Source organism: Malus sylvestris, chromosome 4 (genome assembly GCF_916048215.2).
Source record: "Malus sylvestris chromosome 4, drMalSylv7.2, whole genome shotgun sequence".
In the NCBI taxonomy this organism is placed as follows: domain Eukaryota; kingdom Viridiplantae; phylum Streptophyta; class Magnoliopsida; order Rosales; family Rosaceae; genus Malus; species Malus sylvestris.
Genome location: NC_062263.1, coordinates 9,309,898 through 9,328,344, shown reverse-complemented (window position 1 = coordinate 9,328,344; position 18,447 = coordinate 9,309,898). Strand labels below are relative to the sequence as shown.

Here is an 18,447-nt window from a genome sequence, read left to right as displayed (position 1 = left end):
CGGCTTGGATCTTGCAAGTCGCCAATCGAGGAGCTTCCCTCACTTGGGAACTTAGGGGAGCACTGTTTGTACCATACTTGACCAATCCCGAAACTACCAAGCATCGGTCAACGTTATACCGTCAAGGACCCAGAAGAGTTTCCTTCTAACCAGGAGGCCAATCACAGCGTGACACGTGTCGACATCAGAAGCCAATCATAGCGTGACACGTGTCAACATCGGAAGCCAATCACAACATGACACGTGTCAATGTCAGAACAAAGCTAGAAACTCTCTCCTATAAAAGGAGATCATTCTCCCACAATATTTCCTAATTTCATTTGTACTAAATCATTCACTAGTACTCACTAAAAGAGAGCTTGAACCTATGTACTTGTGTAAACCCTTCACAATTAATGAGAACTCCTCTACTCCATGGACGTAGCCAATCTGGGTGAACCACGTACATCTTATGTTTGCTTCCCTGTCTCTATCCATTTACATACTTATCCAGACTAGTGACCAGAGCAATCTAGCGAAGGTCACAAACTTAACACTTTTTGTTGTACCAAGGTCCCCACTGATTTTGTGCATCAACAAGCTTCATCTGCAGCTTCACTTCCATCTTTCTTCTTCGCTTTCTCATTCACAAGAAGAGGTATACTCACTGGTTTAAAATCATCCTTCAAGCCAAATTTACCCCTAAGAGCAAGAACATACTTCTACTGGTTTATGAGTATACTAGTTCACCTTAGACAATTCCCATTCCAAGGAAATGATAGAACAATCCAAGATCAGTCATTTCATATTTCTTCATCATATCCTGTTTGAATTCTTCAATCGACATTGCATAGCTTCCAGTATACACAATGTCATACACATAGATGGATACAATCAGTGATTCCTCATTTCTTAGTTTGATATATAATGTGGCTTCACTAGGACTCCTTTGAAAACCATAGCTTAGTAGATAAGTATTTATCTCATCATACCAACCTTTGGGTGCTTGTTTTAGCCCATAGAGAGCCTTTTTCAATCTATACACCTTGTCTTCAGTTCCAGACTTTACCAAACCATCGGGTTGATTAACATAAGCCTCTTCTTGTAGAACACCATTCAAAAATGCATACTCACATCCAACTCATATAGCTTCCAATTTCTCTGTGCAGCAAGAACAATCAGGGTTCTGATTGTGTCAAGCCTTGCAACTGGTGCGAAGGTTTCGTTGAAGCCAATACCAAGCTTCTATGAATAGCCTTTTGGCAACCAATCTAACTTTATGCTTCTGAATTGTACCATCCAAGTTCAATTTGATTTTGAAAACCCATTTTACACCGATCATTGTTTCTCAATAGACCTATCAACAAGCTCCCATGTCGATTCTTTTCTTCTTCAAAAACTTCTGGTTTAGCAATGCACATATTGCATCTAGCATAGACCTCACTCAGAAAAATGAGTTTTTTGGAAGAAAAAAAAAATGAAGCACACTAAGATGAACAACGGTGCTGTAAAACTTGGAGAGTACATTGCTTTCTTTCTATTCCTCTTGGATTCGATTACAGAGGCATTCGATCACACACAGATACATAAGGTGTGAAGGAAATGAACAGAACAAAATATAACCGTTAGGGAGCCACACACCTCACTCGTGTAAGAGTGCTCACGTGCTCCACATGGGACTACTTAAAAACTTAACAGATTTGGATAGATGGCACGCTCTCCATCGTTTAGATGTTTTAATCCTAGTTATCAATTACATTCAACTTATAAGTTCAAACTTAAACTACGAACACTTCAATTCAATTTGAACTGCAATGTGATGCAATTCACTTCCTTTGATCTTCATTAGCAACATGTTTATGCTGCAACATCTAATACATCTGCTGGAAATTTTGTGCAAGGGGCTTAGCATGTTTGGAAAGTCAAATGGCAAGGCACCTTGTGCTCATTTTGCGTTGTAGGTCCGGTGACATCTTAGCTGGCCTCACTTGGAGGTCCCACACTTCCGTTTTACGATGATATATTGCAATTAGTGCATTTGTAGCAACGAAAAGAGGACTACTCGTTAGCCATGGAATTGTAAAGTCTAGTAATGAGGCCTTATAGTTTCTCATAGTTGGAGCAAGTACTGCTGAAAGAATACTAAAATCACAAGATGAGAAGCTCAACTCATATGACACTGTACTTGGAGATGCTCTTGCTCCCAGGGTCGCCTTCTTTTTATCAAGACGACCAAGCCGCACAAGCCCTACAATTTTGAAACCCAACATCATTGGACCCGACGTTAAGCATTAAAATCCTAGCTGCTTGGCTAAATCAGTGGACAATGTCGCACTTCCTGATCCTAAGGTGTCATTTAACATAATTTCGGGTACCTCGATGTTAAGTCCTCACCTGAGTAGCATTGCAGTGTTGCTCAAGAGATCACACCCTAACATAATTTTGGTGCAAGAAATTTCATTGGCACAGGCAAAGGCATACCTAATCCAAAACCTCCAATTGACCAAGATGGCGATGGAAGCGACACGTCTAGCACAACTGCAGGAAATTTCGGGTAAGGTGCCAGCATGTTTGGAGAGGCCAATGGCACAGCTACTGGCATGGCTCATCATGCTCACTTGGCAATGTACAAAGTCTCTGAGTTTGAGTGTGCTGAAGGTTATGTTTTGGCTGCAATGGATGTTGTGGTTGAGGATGGAGTGGACGTGCTATCCCTCTCAGTTGGCTGTCCCATAATTCCTTTGTATGAGGATGTGATTGCAAGCTGCATTTGGAGCAACTCAAAAGGGAGTTTTTGTCAGCTCTGCAGCTGGAAACTCTGGTTTTGAACCCGGTTCTCTGTCAAATGAGCTCTCAAGGTTCTCACAGTTGGAACAAGAACAACCGACATAATATTAAACATAAACTCACAACCTACAGCCACAATCTTGTCCAATGGCAACAGAGACGCACTTCATCCCGAGATCGCATCCTTTTCATCAAGAGGGCCAAACACTACAAGCCACGGAATTCTGTAACCTAACATCATTGGACCTGGTGTTGACATCCTGGCAGCTTGGCTCGAATCAGTAGACAACTCCACACTTCCTTCTCCTAAGCCAACATTTAACATAATTTCGGGTACCTCAACTTTAACTCTTCACCTAGGTGGAATCGCAGCCTTGCTCAAGAAGTTACACCCTGATTGGTCATCAAATCCGCCATCATGACAACTGCGAATGTTCTAAATCTTGCAGACAGGCCCGTTGTTGATTAATGGAACAAAACTGGGAATATCTTTGCAATTGGTGCAGGACATGTCAACACTTCGAAAGCAAATGGTCTGGGGCTCAACCACGATCTACAACCAGAGGACTGCATTCATACTTGTGTGGCTTGAATTACACCAAAAAATAGATAACCACCATGCCCCAAGAAACAGTGAACTGCTCTCAAATCGGCACCATAGAAGAAACACAACCGAATTATTCATCATTTTTTTATCATTGTAGAAGTTGTGCATTAATTAAGTCTGAATTTACCACCTCGCTCATAAACCGTAAAGTTTCCTTCACATCCACAATCTTTACTTGGTGCTCAACATTCAAGAAACTGCATTCAAGAATCTCATTGATCACGTGAATAACAATATCATCTTCTAAGAAATTATACAAACTTGAGGAGTATAACTTGCTTACCTCATCCTCATCAACTTCATTCACAAAACAACTATTGACTTCGTCTTCATCAATGTACTCATCGTAAATTGGTGGTAAATTCCAATCGACGAAACTAGTTTCTTCGACAGTGTGCTCTTCAAACAGATTGTAAATCACAGCCATGGTCTTCAACTGCAGCGGAAAACCTGCTTTGATGCCACTTGATGCAGGACAGAACCAAGGTATCAAGGAGAGGGGAATAGATAACCTGGGATTCGCTTAACCAAGGGCAACGGAGCTAGCTCACGTCGCTAATCGTGGATTCGCTCACACGACCGAGCCAAATGCTTGATTGGGGAAGGAGAAATCACTCACTTCACAATGCAAAATATATTTTAATTCATTCAAGTCTTCCTAAACATACATACGGAGTCCTTTAAATAGAGAGATTACAAACATTGGTAGGATAAATACTTATTACTAACGATTATAGTTACTAGAAACCTAATAAAATATAGATTTGAAATATGAAAAGCCGCAAACAATCAAATTTAATATAAAAACTATGTTTAATGTCGTGTATTGCATCACCAAGTCTGTGCTTTACACAAAGGCTGAGGAATGTTGGCCTGGGTAATTCAGCTTACAACTCGGATCTTTTAGTACCAAGTAATACGATCATGAACGTGACTCCCTCAGGTGCTGACATTCACGGAGGTTAACCAGACGATTATGTACTAGGTGGAATTTACTGCACTTGACAACGATAATAATATCCAGACACAAGGATATTTGAGATGGTTTTCTGCAAGTTATAATGTAACAAGTCCAATATCTGTGGTCATTGGCTCTAGGTGAAATTTGAATTTTACGTAGATAACTTATGAAAATCTACATGTAAATTTATGATTTGATAATAATGAACATAATAAACTCAAGGCTATTCGGAGCCTTGCTCCTCAAGTTAACTCTAAGTAGCTAGCTGATGATTTTAGGTCACATTCTTCTATTAGGGTCTACCACTGTCATAATCGAAACATTAAAAAAGGGAATAGTTATTAGCACTCCAAAAATCTCATCCTACACTCCCCAAAAGTAGATTTTTCTTTCTGGTTATAGAAAGTTTGGAGTGCAAAATAAGATTTTTAGAGTGCTAATAGCAATTCCCTTAAAAAAGTTACCGTTACTAAAAGCTGTTAATTCATCAGAAATCGAAAAATATGCATGTCAGATGTAAAATCATAATGGAGTACATGTAATTTACATAAAACCTTTCACATTGTGAATTAGTGTTCTAAAAATCAGCCTTGGCAGTGAAGGCCCGCCGTGATTTAAGGCAAATCATTTCAAAAAATCGGTCTAGAGCTAGGCAGTCCTAGGCGGTTTGGTTTTGTTTTTTTTTTTTTATTAATTGTGTGCTTTTTTTTTTCTTTTTTAGTTTCATGGTGGTATACTTATGGAAATGATGTACCTAATTTGTAAACAATGGATTGACTACAAGTTCATCCAATTGTGAAATGAATTGGAGCATTTTTTTAGGGGATACATACAATGAAAAGAAATAAACTAAATACAACAGGGTTAAATAATTTAGTACATGTCCAATCCAATGCAAGGATCATGAACAAGAAGAATTTAATCTATCATCCAAGAATACTCCTCATTATGATTATATGCTTACTGTTTTATAAATATTGAACTAGTTGGATGGATGTACTTTGTGTATTTTTCTACTTCTATTTTTGCATTTTATCATTCTTTTATTATCCATACAAGTATAGTTTTTTCTCAAAGTGTAAATAGGCACTTATTTACAAGATATATAATAAATTTACATAAATCTACATAGGCCCCACCTAGCCACCTAGGCGCTAGGCGCTAGGCCCCTGCTCACCACCCGACTAGCGCCTAGCTTTTTTTATAACCTTGTTCTGAATACAGCATGTAACATACAATAATTGTGAAATCCCGTTCCTGGATTTCACTATTGTAATCTATAATAGGAGCATATTTATGCGACTTAGTTAGCTTGTTTTCTTGCATTTTCATAGTTTGTTTATGTTTATTATAGTGTTTTAAGCTATTTTCGTGGGTTTGTAGGTTCATATGACAAAGTTGGCAAGAAAGTGCATTTTGGAGCATTTTGAGGCAGTTTTGGGCACCAAATGGATAGCTTATGAATGGAGCAAGATGGATGGACGAATTTGAAGTTCAAGAGGCTAGGAATGTGCTGAAATGAGTGAAGAAATAAATCCAAGTCAAGGAAGATAAGAAATCAGCTCAAGTGAAGAAACCTTATCCAAAACATTATCCATAACCTTATCCTATCCTATCTTATCCTAATCCTAATCTACCTATATTTCAGCTACAAAAGGGATTTCTTTTCCTATTTGGAGACTTAAAACCTGATTTCTAGAAGCCTTATCCACTCCTACAAAGGTGTTGCACCTTATCCCTTGTTTTTCTAGGAAATCAGCCACAAAACAAGCTTTCTAGAAGACCTTATCTCCTCTCCTAAAAATCTGGCGCCCTAAACCTTTCTAGGACTTCTAGAAAACTGATTATTCCTTTCCCCCTTGGTTTCTAAAAGCCTTAGCCTTTTCCTTCAAGGATTGTGTGTTATTATCCTATACAAATTAGGCCTTTAAATCCTTTTCCTTTGCTACATAGGGGCTGCGAATTTCAGCCTATAAATACCATCCTTTGCTGCACCATTTAGTCACCATCCTCTACCATATTTTCACTACACCATTCACCCAAACATACCTTGTGTGCCGTGAGTTTGCAAGGAGAAGAAGGAAGACAACTTGGAGCCGTGCATGCCATTCAAGGAGCTTGGATTGTGGAGCGTTTCTAGGTGCTTTCTATCTTTGTTTTAATGTTTAAATTTATAGTATTTTCGTGAAGTTAAATTAATTTTAGATTTTAATTACTTAATTACAAAATTTGAATATTTTAAAATAGTTATTAAATCCGCAGACCTTCGAGGGTCATTTTTAATGTTCCTTAGTTGGGCTTGACCCCACGAGTGTTTAGGCGAATGTTGTATGTGAATCGGGACGAGAAAGGAAGGTTACGAACGTTTTAGAAGTTTCTTTAAAATTTAAAAAAAAAAAAAAAAAAAAAGAAGATAGAAGCTGCCTGATGGCAGTGAGGGAAAAAGAAGAAGGAGAGTGTCAAGACGGAGGAAATGAGGGGCTTGACGAATGGAAAAAGGATAGAGGAATGAGGGTGACTAATCAGGAAGGAGAAGAGGGAGGGAAATGAGAGAGTGGAGATGTACGGGATCATGGATCCCTTACCCATTTCTGGTAACCCAACCCGGTGAAACAGTGGAACCCGTTGGGTTCCCGGTCAAATTCCTGCGATTTTCCTACGAGTTTAACCAAGCCACCACCTGAGAACTCTTCACCAACCTTCATTCTCCATTTTTCACCCAAGATCGATGGGGTTTTGGCCCCATATGACAAAGAACAAAATCGTGGGTTCCGGGGACACCACTGCAGCAATCCGCCACTCTGGAAACCTCACCCTAGATTACCACACCAATAGACTCCTCCCATTCCCACGAACAAAGCCCAAGCAATGGTGGAGGCATCAGAGCAAGTATGGAGCTTGAATCGAAGCACACCCTTTTCTAGGGTTCCAGCGGGTTCGAGGGAAGTTGGGGCCTTTCCCAACCAAATTGGACTTTTCCACTGGTATAAAACTTGTTATACTCATTGAGATCTTCATTTCTGTAAATTTTGGTAAATTTTGGAAATAGTTGGTTTTTTCCGATGAACCAGGTCGGCCCGTAGCCACGTGCAGCGGCGCGTGTGGCGGCACAGGGCCAATGGACCAACATTGTCTTTTTAAGTTGAATTCAATGTTCTAGTTCCAAAATTGATGACCGTTTGATATAGTTAGATAGTCTGAACCTAGTATGGTGAAGTAATTTACTTGATCATTTTATGATTTAACTATCTGACCATTGGATCGTCATCAAAATTTAATATGTTATAGTACGTAATATTTGAGGATAACTGGAATTTAAAGATCGGGAATCAGATGGACGGATCTTCCAGAATTAGATTTCTAACTTAGTAAAATTAATTGTTAACCGCCACCTAATTCTAGCAATTGGTGAAGATCCGACCGTTGAATCGCGATGAGATTTTGGTATGTTGTTCTTTGAGCGTAATGTGGACCTTAGGAAGTTACAGATCTAGATTATGATGTGTGGATCTTCCGGATTAAATTGCTAGGGTGTGGACCCCACCGTTGACGTTTGGTCAACAAGTCTTGAACCATTTGAATTACTAAAATTAGTATTACTAGAGACTCAGTGAAGCTTTGTGGACTTCTCTCGATGAGTGACTTTAATATATGTGATATGGTGATTACCCGATTCTTTATATTAATATCCTTTGTGGATATGACATGGTTTTATAAATGTGTTTTCTGTTAAAATGTGATTCTTTTATAATTGGCCATCAATCTATTTTTATTAAATGTGATTTGATTCATGGATTGGTAATATTTGTGAAAAAGGTGATTCGAATTGCATATTGAAATGTTTTGTAAATTGAGGGCTAGTAGGGGACTATAATCCTGCTTGGTTAATCCGCATTGGGGGGTCACTAGTGGTCATGCTTGGTTAATCCGCATTGGGGGACCATACTATATATGGATCGCACTTGGTTAATCTGCATTGAGGGATCCTTATGGCCATTTATACTTAGGGGTGATCATGCCTTGGATGAGTGAGGTTTACAACTACGTCTTAATCTAGTGATACTTCTCTTCCTCTCCAAGTCCAAATCCTTCCTTCCTTTCATCAAAATACAACAAAATCTCAAAATTTTCCAATGAAAGCAAAAAGAAGTGATGAAAATGTTAGAAATACTTGTAATGCACAAAAAAATAAAAAAATGAACGCAAGTTGAGGAGTTAAAAAAATATGATATTTCACTAAAAAAGCAAAAAGGTGAATAACGAGTCGTAACATCTACGGTCACACAGAAAAGTCCATTGTGTACAATCGGGCTAAATAGCTAAAAACGCCTAAATCCCAAAAATTTCCCGACTAACTTATGGGGACAGCTTGTTTATTTTTTATTTTATTCCATCTTGAAATTACAAGCACGAAGATAGAGCCAGATAAGAGAGTCGTAACCAAGAAAGAATGTTAACTACTAATCAATCCAAAATCCAGGTATTAAGAAGAACAATAAACCAACTAAGTTGACACCAGACCAACATAGCACCTCCAAAATCCAAACAAACAAATATTGGTATTGGTATTATTTAATTTACATAAGATCCTTCGCTACATTGGTATAACTGAAACGATTAGCGAGTATTACCAAGTTCTGTATTTTAATTCCAAAATCCTGCATTTTTAGACTCTTATGCTCAGCTTCATTTGGCATCCCCTTAGTCAATCAAGTCGCAACAAGCATACCTTAACCTCGAGGGTCATTGTCAGATCGGTACAAGAAATGCCGGCGAATGTCCCTTCAAACCCCGCGTTTCATCTCCATCTCTTTTGTGTAGCTACTATATATCTATATATAGGTTCTCTAATAGCAGACTAACACAAATCACTTCCACTTTCGGGTTCTTCTCAATCGAAAGATGGAAAGCAAAAGGTTTGTGGCTTTCCTTCTTGGCTTGAGTTTCGCGTTATACTTATCTGTAGGAGGTGCTCATGAAGATGCAGCGCTAGAATCACTACCTGAGACAGATGACGAAGATATAAACATGCAAACTTATATTGTGTGGGTAAACCAACCAGTGCAGAAGTTCCTTTTTTCAAAATCTCATCAAGATTTGGAGAGTTGGTATCACACATTTTTGCCGACAACTATATCAAGCTCAAACAAGATGGTGAATCCACGGATGGTTCATGTATACCGCAATGTGGCCACCGGGTTTGCAGCAAAGCTCACTCCGGAGGAAGTAAAGGCCATGGAAAAGAAAGAGGGGTTTGTGTCCGCTCATCCAGAGCGAATTCTACCTCTGCACACTACTCACAGTCCTAACTTCTTGGGATTGAACCAAGGACTGGGAGTATGGAAAGGAGCAAACTACGGTAAAGGTGTAATAATCGGAGTTCTTGATACTGGGATAACACCTGATCATCCATCATTTAGCGATGAAGGAATGCCCCCTCCTCCAGCAAAATGGAAAGGCAAGTGTGACTTTAATGGAACAGTGTGCAATAACAAGCTTATTGGGGCAAGAAATTTCCAAGGCGGGAAAAGTACAGGAGCTCCTCCAGTTGACGATGAAGGTCATGGCACACACACGTCCAGCACAGCTGGAGGAAATTTTGTCAAAGGTGTCAGCGTCTTTGGTCAGGCCTATGGCACAGCATCGGGCATGGCACCTTACGCACATGTGGCAATGTACAAGGTCTGCGGGGAGGAGGGCTGTTCTGAAAGTAACATCTTAGCTGCAATGGATACTGCTGTCGAAGATGGTGTGGACGTGCTTTCCCTCTCACTTGGAGGTCCATCATTTCCTTTCTATGCTGATGGGATTGCAATTGGTGCATTTGGAGCAATTCAAAAGGGAATCTTTGTCAGTTGTTCAGCTGGAAACTCTGGTCCTTTCTATGGTAGTTTATCAAACGAGGCTCCGTGGATTCTCACAGTTGGAGCAAGCACCATTGACAGAAGCATAAGAGCAGTAGCAAAGCTAGGAAATGGGGGAGAATACGACGGTGAATCATTATTCCAGCCTAAAGATTTTGGTTCAGAGTTATTACCTATGGTGTATGCAGGCGCAAATGGCAAGGAATCATCTAGATTCTGCTCTTCCGGATCACTTGAAAATGTTGAAGGGGCAATAGTGGTGTGTGAGAGAGGTGGAGGAATAGGAAGAATCGACAAAGGGGCAGAAGTGAAAAGAGCTGGTGGAGCTGCCATGATTCTCGTGAATGCAGTGACTGATGGTGATAGCACCTTAGCTGACCCTCATGTGCTTCCCGCAACGCATGTGGGTTATGCTGCAGGTGTGAGAATCAAAGCCTACTTAAACTCCACCTCCAGTCCTGCAGCCACAATCTTGTTCAAAGGAACTATCATCGGAGATAAACTTGCTCCCAAAATCACTTCTTTTTCATCAAGGGGACCGAATATGGAAAGCCCTGGAATTTTGAAGCCCGACATCGTTGGTCCCGGTGTTAGCATCCTAGCGGCGTGGCCCGTTTCAGTGGACAATGCCACGGATTCTAACGCGACATTTAACATGATTTCAGGTACCTCAATGTCATGCCCACACCTAAGCGGCATTGCAGCCTTGCTCAAGAGTTCCCACCCTGACTGGTCACCGGCTGCCATTAAGTCTGCAATTATGACAACCGCGGGAGTAAATAACCTTGGAGGAAAGCCCATTGTTGATGAAACACTTAAGCCGGCAGACATCTTTGCCACTGGTGCAGGCCATGTTAACCCTTACAAAGCAAATGACCCTGGGCTCATCTACGACACAAAGCCAGCGGATTACATTCCTTACTTGTGTGGATTGAACTACACAAACGAACAGATACAAGTCATCACCCAACAAACAGTAAACTGCTCTGAAGTAGAAAACATACCAGAAGCACAGCTAAACTATCCCTCATTTTCTATTATAGTTGGGTCATCTGATGAGTCTAAGTCTCAGTACTATACAAGGACAGTGAAGAATGTTGGCTCGGCTAACTCAACTTACAAGTTGGATCTTAATGTACCACGTCAAATGGGAATGAGTGTGAATCCTGAGGTGCTCACATTCACAGAGGTTAACCAGGAGATTACGTTCTATGTGGAGTTTCTCGCAGAAGACGGCGCTGGAAAGGATGGAGTTCCGTTTGCTCAGGGATATTTGAGATGGGTTTCTGATAAGCATTCTGTTAGTAGTCCAATATCAGTCATCTTTGACACCGGCTCGAATGGAAAATGAACAAGCAACAGTTATCACAAGCTTGCAGACAATAACAGAAGCAAACAGAGCCCAAAATAAGAGCAATTCCAGTCATGCAATTCAAATCCTTGAACATTTTGATTTTTTAGCATTGTCATTGTCAACTTGAAAGTTGAAAAAAAAATAAAAGGTGGTTATATTCTGAATCTAAAATCGTCTACCTAACAAACTTAACAATATTGCATTCACTATTCTAATAAATAAAATTTTAGCACAAACAAGCCATTAAAATAACAAACTACATGGATAATTATGTTAGAAGTCTCTAATGTGTGCGATGAAACATAATAGTAATGTTCATTCCAACAAGAAAATGTCTAGTGAGATGAATATCACTAAATCGTAATACTAAGTGACTCTATAAGTTAGTCTTAACATATAAATAAAGAAAACCAAGTAGCCATGAAAAAAGTTCTAAAAGACGCTAGGCACTAGTCGGACAGTGGGTTGGGGCATAGCGCCTAGGCGAACTAGACGGATTTAAGTAAATCTATTGTATTTCGTATAAATAAATGTTTGTTTATACTTAAAATATATATAATTTCATCATAAACTAGAAAATAGAATGACATATATATTATGAAGTATTGGAAAATAATAACAATATGGAGAGCAAACATATAATGTGTGTTTATTTAAGTGTTCATTAAGTCTCTTACAATTTATTGGAAACCATAAAATGCAAAGGGAAAGTTATTTATATTCTATCTAAGTGAGTTGCAACCTAGGCAGGTGTCTAGGCAAGTCTGGGCAGGATAAGCGAGTGCCTAGGCAGTCTATGCAGGTGCCTCAACAGGTCTAGACGGGCACCTCAACAGGTTTAAGCGCCCTTTTTTAATTTTTAAATGTCTAGCTAATCAGAACGATAGCCAATTGCCTAGCACCTAGGCGGAGATTTTTAGAATAGTGGCCATGAATTTATGTCTCAGCCCATCCCAAAGTCCCTCACCGTATGAGTATTAGCCATGATCACGAACCAGCTTGGTGGCTGACAAATACCCACCCTCGGATCTTGGAGGTTGGAAGTGGGACAAAAAAGATGAAAAAAATACAGGTTGAAGATGGTGACCCAACAAATTTGGGTATTATGGTAATTTTCATGGGCCTATTTTCAGTTTTTGCCCCAAGGCTCCAATTAGCCAGGGACAGCCCTCGTTCCCATATAGGCCGAATCAATCTAATTAAGCTTTGGTTTGGTTCGATTTGGTCCAAGATTACACATTTATAGTGTTGAAACTGATCCGAACAACTGTAATTTGTTTAGTTTAAAGAAATTAAGCGATTGGCTAATTTGATATCCATCCAGAGTTTTTTTTTGATGCAATAATATCAGGGTAGGTGTCGCGTTAAACCACACAATGAGCTAGCCATTAAGTATCGTACTCATAATTGATGAGAGTTGAACTTGAGATCTTCTACTTATACATTGAGAAAAATGAGAAAAATATCATTACATCGTAATGCTAATGGCACGTCCATAATGAGAAATATAAAAACAAATTTTGAAACACATGCCATAATATAATAATGTGATATTAACCAAAAAAAAAAAGGCTAAAAGGATAAAAAAATATATATAATTCTAATTACTAAACCGATCAAAATTGAATATAGATGACACATCGATCAAATATAAACCCATATAGTGATCAAAGATTGACGGTATAGCTATCAGCTATTAACGACATACTAAAAGATTTGATCATCTCAGTAATTCAAGTTTAAAAATCATCATTTTGTTCAATCTCAAAAAATAAAAAAACACACACACCCCTTTTTTTATTCCACCTAAGACGTGGCTTCATTAATCCAAGCCTTTAATTTTCTCACACTTTGAAATTATTTCTGCAAAAAATCATTCAAATTCAAAATACATGATTACGTAAGTGTTTTATTTAAAAGGAAAATGCTAACGAGATCAATTTAGTAGACTACATGTAAATCACATCCCTAATAGAGGTATGACATACTTATATTTGTAGACGTTATCTTTATTAGAGAAATGGGTCTACGATCTACTAAATATGATATCCCTAAGGTCACCCCATCCAAAAATAAAGCTTTGACTATTGTATTCATGCGGTCACCTCCTACCAAATGACTATTTAGGCCGTCCCAGCCAATAGGCTCAACTATTTGAGCCTGTTTGTTTGACATTCATGTTAACTATAACCCATGTTTGAGTGGATATTTAATACCGAGCTTAGTGTGATTGGAGGTCCAAGAATGCAAAAAGTAGGAGAAAGATTGGGCTTGGGCAATTGGCAGCCCAGGAAGAATTAAAAATTATTTTTGCCAAGAAATAGGCAGCAAGCCTATGTGGAAAGTGACAGGTTACAGAGGATAGCTCACCCCCAGCAAAAAGTACTTTTTCAAGGTATGGATAGGTAAATAACAAAAGTAGATGGTGACTCACCATACTCTAGAGGTCATCCCCAAAAAGGGAGGCTTGGACAATCGGGCTAGAGAGTTTATAAAAGCAACAAAGGACACAAGGAAGAAGAACACTTAACCAATCAATCAAAAGACATCCAACTTTGCACTCCAAAAAGCAAGAAACCAGAAAGCTTTAGTTACCCTTTTTGGTCGCAGGTCCATCATAGAAAGCCATTTTTTATCAAGTTTTAGAAACTCTGCTACCTTTCCCCTATGTTGTAGTATCGAATCCCTTTAATAAACCCGATTTATACTTCATTCTCCAAAGATTACAACCCCTGTAAAACACAAAGAAAAGTGGTTACAAGAAGACGAACCTTGCCTGACAAGATCATAATCTTGCCCGAGTCTCTTTTGTTTGTACTTTTATATTTATGCATCTTTCATTGTATCCTATATCATTTTCTATTCGTTCAAAGTTTCATCTATGATTAATCTTGCTAAACTAATTAACCTTGCTTCTTTAGTATTAACCGTAACCAAAGAAATAATTTGAAGGGCCCTAAACTCCCTTTAATTGGACATATGATATTATGAGTAAAAATCCTTATTTACAAGGCAAGAAAAAGAAATTTATACAGACTTAACCAATGTGTAAACAATCCAATCGAACTAAGAAGTCTAAATAACTTGTGGTGCAAGTAATCAACCCATTTAATAACCAAAAAAAGAACAATTTGTTATACAACGATAACGGTGGCACACTTGGACCCATATTAGTTTTGATTGTGAGTCTTAAGGCCTAACAAAGGCCCCACAAATGCACGATTCAAACTAATAACAAACTCATATTGCAGTACATCAAGCAGTAAACCTTGCCCGACAGGCAAAACCCAATGGAGTTGTGCGAGGGACAGGTCTAGCCCGAACAACTCTAGCTCCCAATTTTTGGAGTCATATTCCTCAACAGCTACCATTTGGCATCTCTTCAATTATCTGTATAAGAAATGCAGGCACATTCCAGCTCGATCGATTGCTATCGACTATATATAGTTGCTCATGTGCGGTAGACTAACACAAAACACTTGCACTTCGTAGTAGTTCTTAAACGAAAAGAAAGTGTCTAAAGTTGTTGCAGATTGTATATCTGCTCGGTTTAAGTTTCTTGTTTTGTTTATCGGTTGCAGCAGCTACTGATACTCACGAGGGGGAAAGTAGCATGCAAACTTACATTGTTTGGGTGAAAGTGGCACACACATATCCAGCACAGCTGCTGGAAATTTTGTGAAAGATGCCAATGCGTTTGCAATGGCCAATGGCACAGCAGCTGGCATGGTACCTTATGCTCACGTGGCAATGTACAAGGTATGTGGTGAGGAGGGTTGTTCTGATGCTGACATTTTAGCAGCTATGGATACTGCTGTCAAAGATGGCGTTGACATCCTCTCCCTCTCACTTGCTGGTACTTCATTTCCTTTCTATAACGAAGGAATTGATGTCGGTGCATTCACAGCAATCCAAAAGGGAATTTTTGTCAGCTGTTCAGCAGGAAATTCTGGTCCTGACTACAAGTCTTTATCCAACGAGGCCCCGTGGATTCTCACAGTTGGAGCAAGCACCATTGACAGAAGCATAAGAGCAACAGTACTCCTTGGAAATCACGGAGAACTTGACGGCATATATTTGAACCAGACTAACGATTTTAATTCAACATTGTTGCCTCTTGTTTATCCAGGCATGAACGACAACCTATCATTATCTTTGTGTGCCCCAGGATCCCTTGGAAATGTCAAGGGGAAAATAATGTTGTGCGAGGGAGGAAGAGGAAGAGTTGCCAAAAGGGTAGAAGTAAAAAGAGCTGGTGGTGCTGCCATGATTCTTGTGAACCTAGAGGTTGATGGCTACAACGTCTTAGCTGATGTTCATGTCCTCCCGCGACACACGTGAGTTATGATGCGGGGTTGATGATCAAAGCGTACATAAACTCAACCACAACACCTCAAGCCACAGTCTTGTTCAAAGGCACTGTCATTGGAGATCCGTTAGCTCCTAGTCAAGGGGACCAAGCATTGCAAGCCCTGGAATTTTGAAGCCGGACATCATTGGAGCTGGTGTTAGCATCCTAGCAGCATGGCCCGTTTCTGTGGACAATGCCACACTTCCTAATCCTAAGGCAACATTTAACATGGTTTCAGGTACTTCGATGTCATGCCTTCACTTAAGTGGCATTGCAGCCTTGCTCAAGAGTTCCCACCAAGACTGGTCACCGGCTGCCATTAAGTCTGCAATCATGATAACCACAGAAGTAAATAACCTTGGAGGAAAGCCTATTGTTGATGAAACACTAAAACCAGCAGATTTTTTGCCACTGGTGCAGGCCATGTTAACCCTTCAAAAGAAAATGACCCGGGGCTCATCTATGACATAAAACCAGCGGATTACATTACTTACATGTGCGGTTTGAATTACACAAACAAACCCATACAGATCGTCACCCAACAAACAGTGAACTGCTCTAAAGTGGGAGCCATCCCCAAAGCACAGCTAAACTATCCTTCATTTTCTATTATAACTACGCCATCTAACGAGTCTAAGTCTCAGCACTATACAAGGACAGTGAAGAATGTTGGGACAGCTAGTTCAACTTACAAGCTGGATCTTAATGTGCCACATAAAATGGACATGAGTGTGAATCCTCAGGTTCTAACATTCACAGAGGTTAACCAGGAGATTACGTTCAGTGTGGAGTTTATTGCACAAGACGGGGCTAGGAAGGATGGTATACTGTTTGATCGGGGGTACCTGAGATGGGTTTCTGATCAGCATTCTGTTACTATCCCCATATCTGTATCTTTGACACATAGGAAAAGACATCACAAGATTGCAGAGAACGATAGAAGGAATTGAACCCAAAAAATTAGTGATACTCCAGCGGTGCCATTTTAGACATTCAAGATTTAATTTTTGATTTGCAAGCCCTTTGTATCATTGCTTACATACTAGAATTGAAATTGATAAAAGAAGTAAATGGATAAGTGGATTGTTTGCGGTTGTATCAGCTGATGGCCACAGTTCTTCGGGTTTTTTTTTTCCACATAGAACTAATAATCTAACAGCATTAACCAACATACAAATTTGGGGATTGTCTAGCATAATGATAAATAAAAAATAAAAAATAAACTAAAGAGCTTCAAGCAAAGTCTTCAAAGGTTTAGATGATACGTACCTCTAGCGTGTGTAGAGAAGCCAACCGAGCAGCTGATCTGGTGACTTGGATAATTGAGTTTCAGAAGCCCACGTTCCACAATGCAGGTACACCCTCTGCTATATCGCAGTGGGGTCTGCTCCATCAGTCTCTTCACTTCCAGAGTTCAGAGTAGAGGTTATGGATGACATATTAATGACTAAACAAGTTTACCTTCATTCGTGATTTAGAAATATAGCAACTCCAGGCCACTTCCAATCCCCGCTTGAGCAACGCTCCTTGAACCCCCTTCAAGAAAAGCTGAGTGCGCCCTCTAGAGGCTAGAATTGTAAAAGTCGAAAAAATTGACTAAAAATCTGTGACATTTATCCTGATGAGTATGTCAATTACTTATGTGATTTGAATCTTACAGGCAGTGAAAGATAGGCATGATCACACAACAAAGCATAAAATGTCAAGTCCAAAAGGCATACCTGCAGCACAACTATCCTTCATCTTCCGTTGCATTTGATCCGAGTCCTCAGACATTTACAAGGACAGCGACGAATGTTGGCTCTGCTTTCTCACCTTACTATGGGTTGTTCCGCCAAAGGATTTGACAACCGTGTAGTGCCCATTGTAATTACGTTCATGGAGACGAAGCAAACAGCAACGTTCTCTGTGACATGTACTCAAACAGGTGACGGTACTTGGGATGCAAGAAACCTATTGAGATGTTTGAGAGGATAATACTATTTAGCATTCACGCTAACTAAATACTAAAATGGGGATGAAATGGAAAATATAAACAAATTACAAAGATTAGTAAAAATTGAACTTTGTTTATATGGACAGTATCTTCATTTGCGAGTAACGGTTTCTATGCATGACAAGAATAAATATGCTGTCGGCTAAAAGATAATCGTAGGCGTCAATTTGCAGTCTAGGATTGGTTTGGATAGAACAACCCACTAGATTTAATGGAATGACAAACGGAGAATTGGTTGTCCACTTGCAATTTTCGTTTAAGTGAAGGTATAAAGTAGATTAGCCATTAAGAAAACTTATTTGGATAACGAACGAGGCTATAGAGTGTACGATTGTTCACTATGCACAATTCACATCTACATAATTCCAAGTAAATAATTGGCATTTTGTGTAAGAATATTTACAAAATAAATCAATATTGGTACTATAAATGCTGATGGGTTAAGTATAAGGTCACAAATATTGGTATTCCTAGACTCACCTACGTGGAGCTCAAGGGTTGTGGGCTTCGATCTTTGGTACTCCTAACTAGCCCAAAGTCTTCCATAT

At 39.4% G+C, this 18,447-nt stretch overlaps 1 protein-coding gene and 1 pseudogene across 1 annotated transcript; both read left to right on the top strand.

Moving 5' to 3' along the window:
* Positions 1–8,777: 8,777 nt before the first annotated feature.
* Positions 8,778–11,549, top strand: LOC126618099 (subtilisin-like protease 3). The gene has a single exon (XM_050286195.1). The coding sequence runs from the start codon at positions 9,237–9,239 to the stop codon at positions 11,547–11,549; it is 2,313 nt and encodes a 770-aa protein (XP_050142152.1). The 5' UTR covers positions 8,778–9,236.
* A 3,404-nt stretch (positions 11,550–14,953) lies between these two features.
* LOC126618098 (subtilisin-like protease 3) lies at positions 14,954–16,853 on the top strand (annotated as a pseudogene).
* Positions 16,854–18,447: the final 1,594 nt, after the last annotated feature.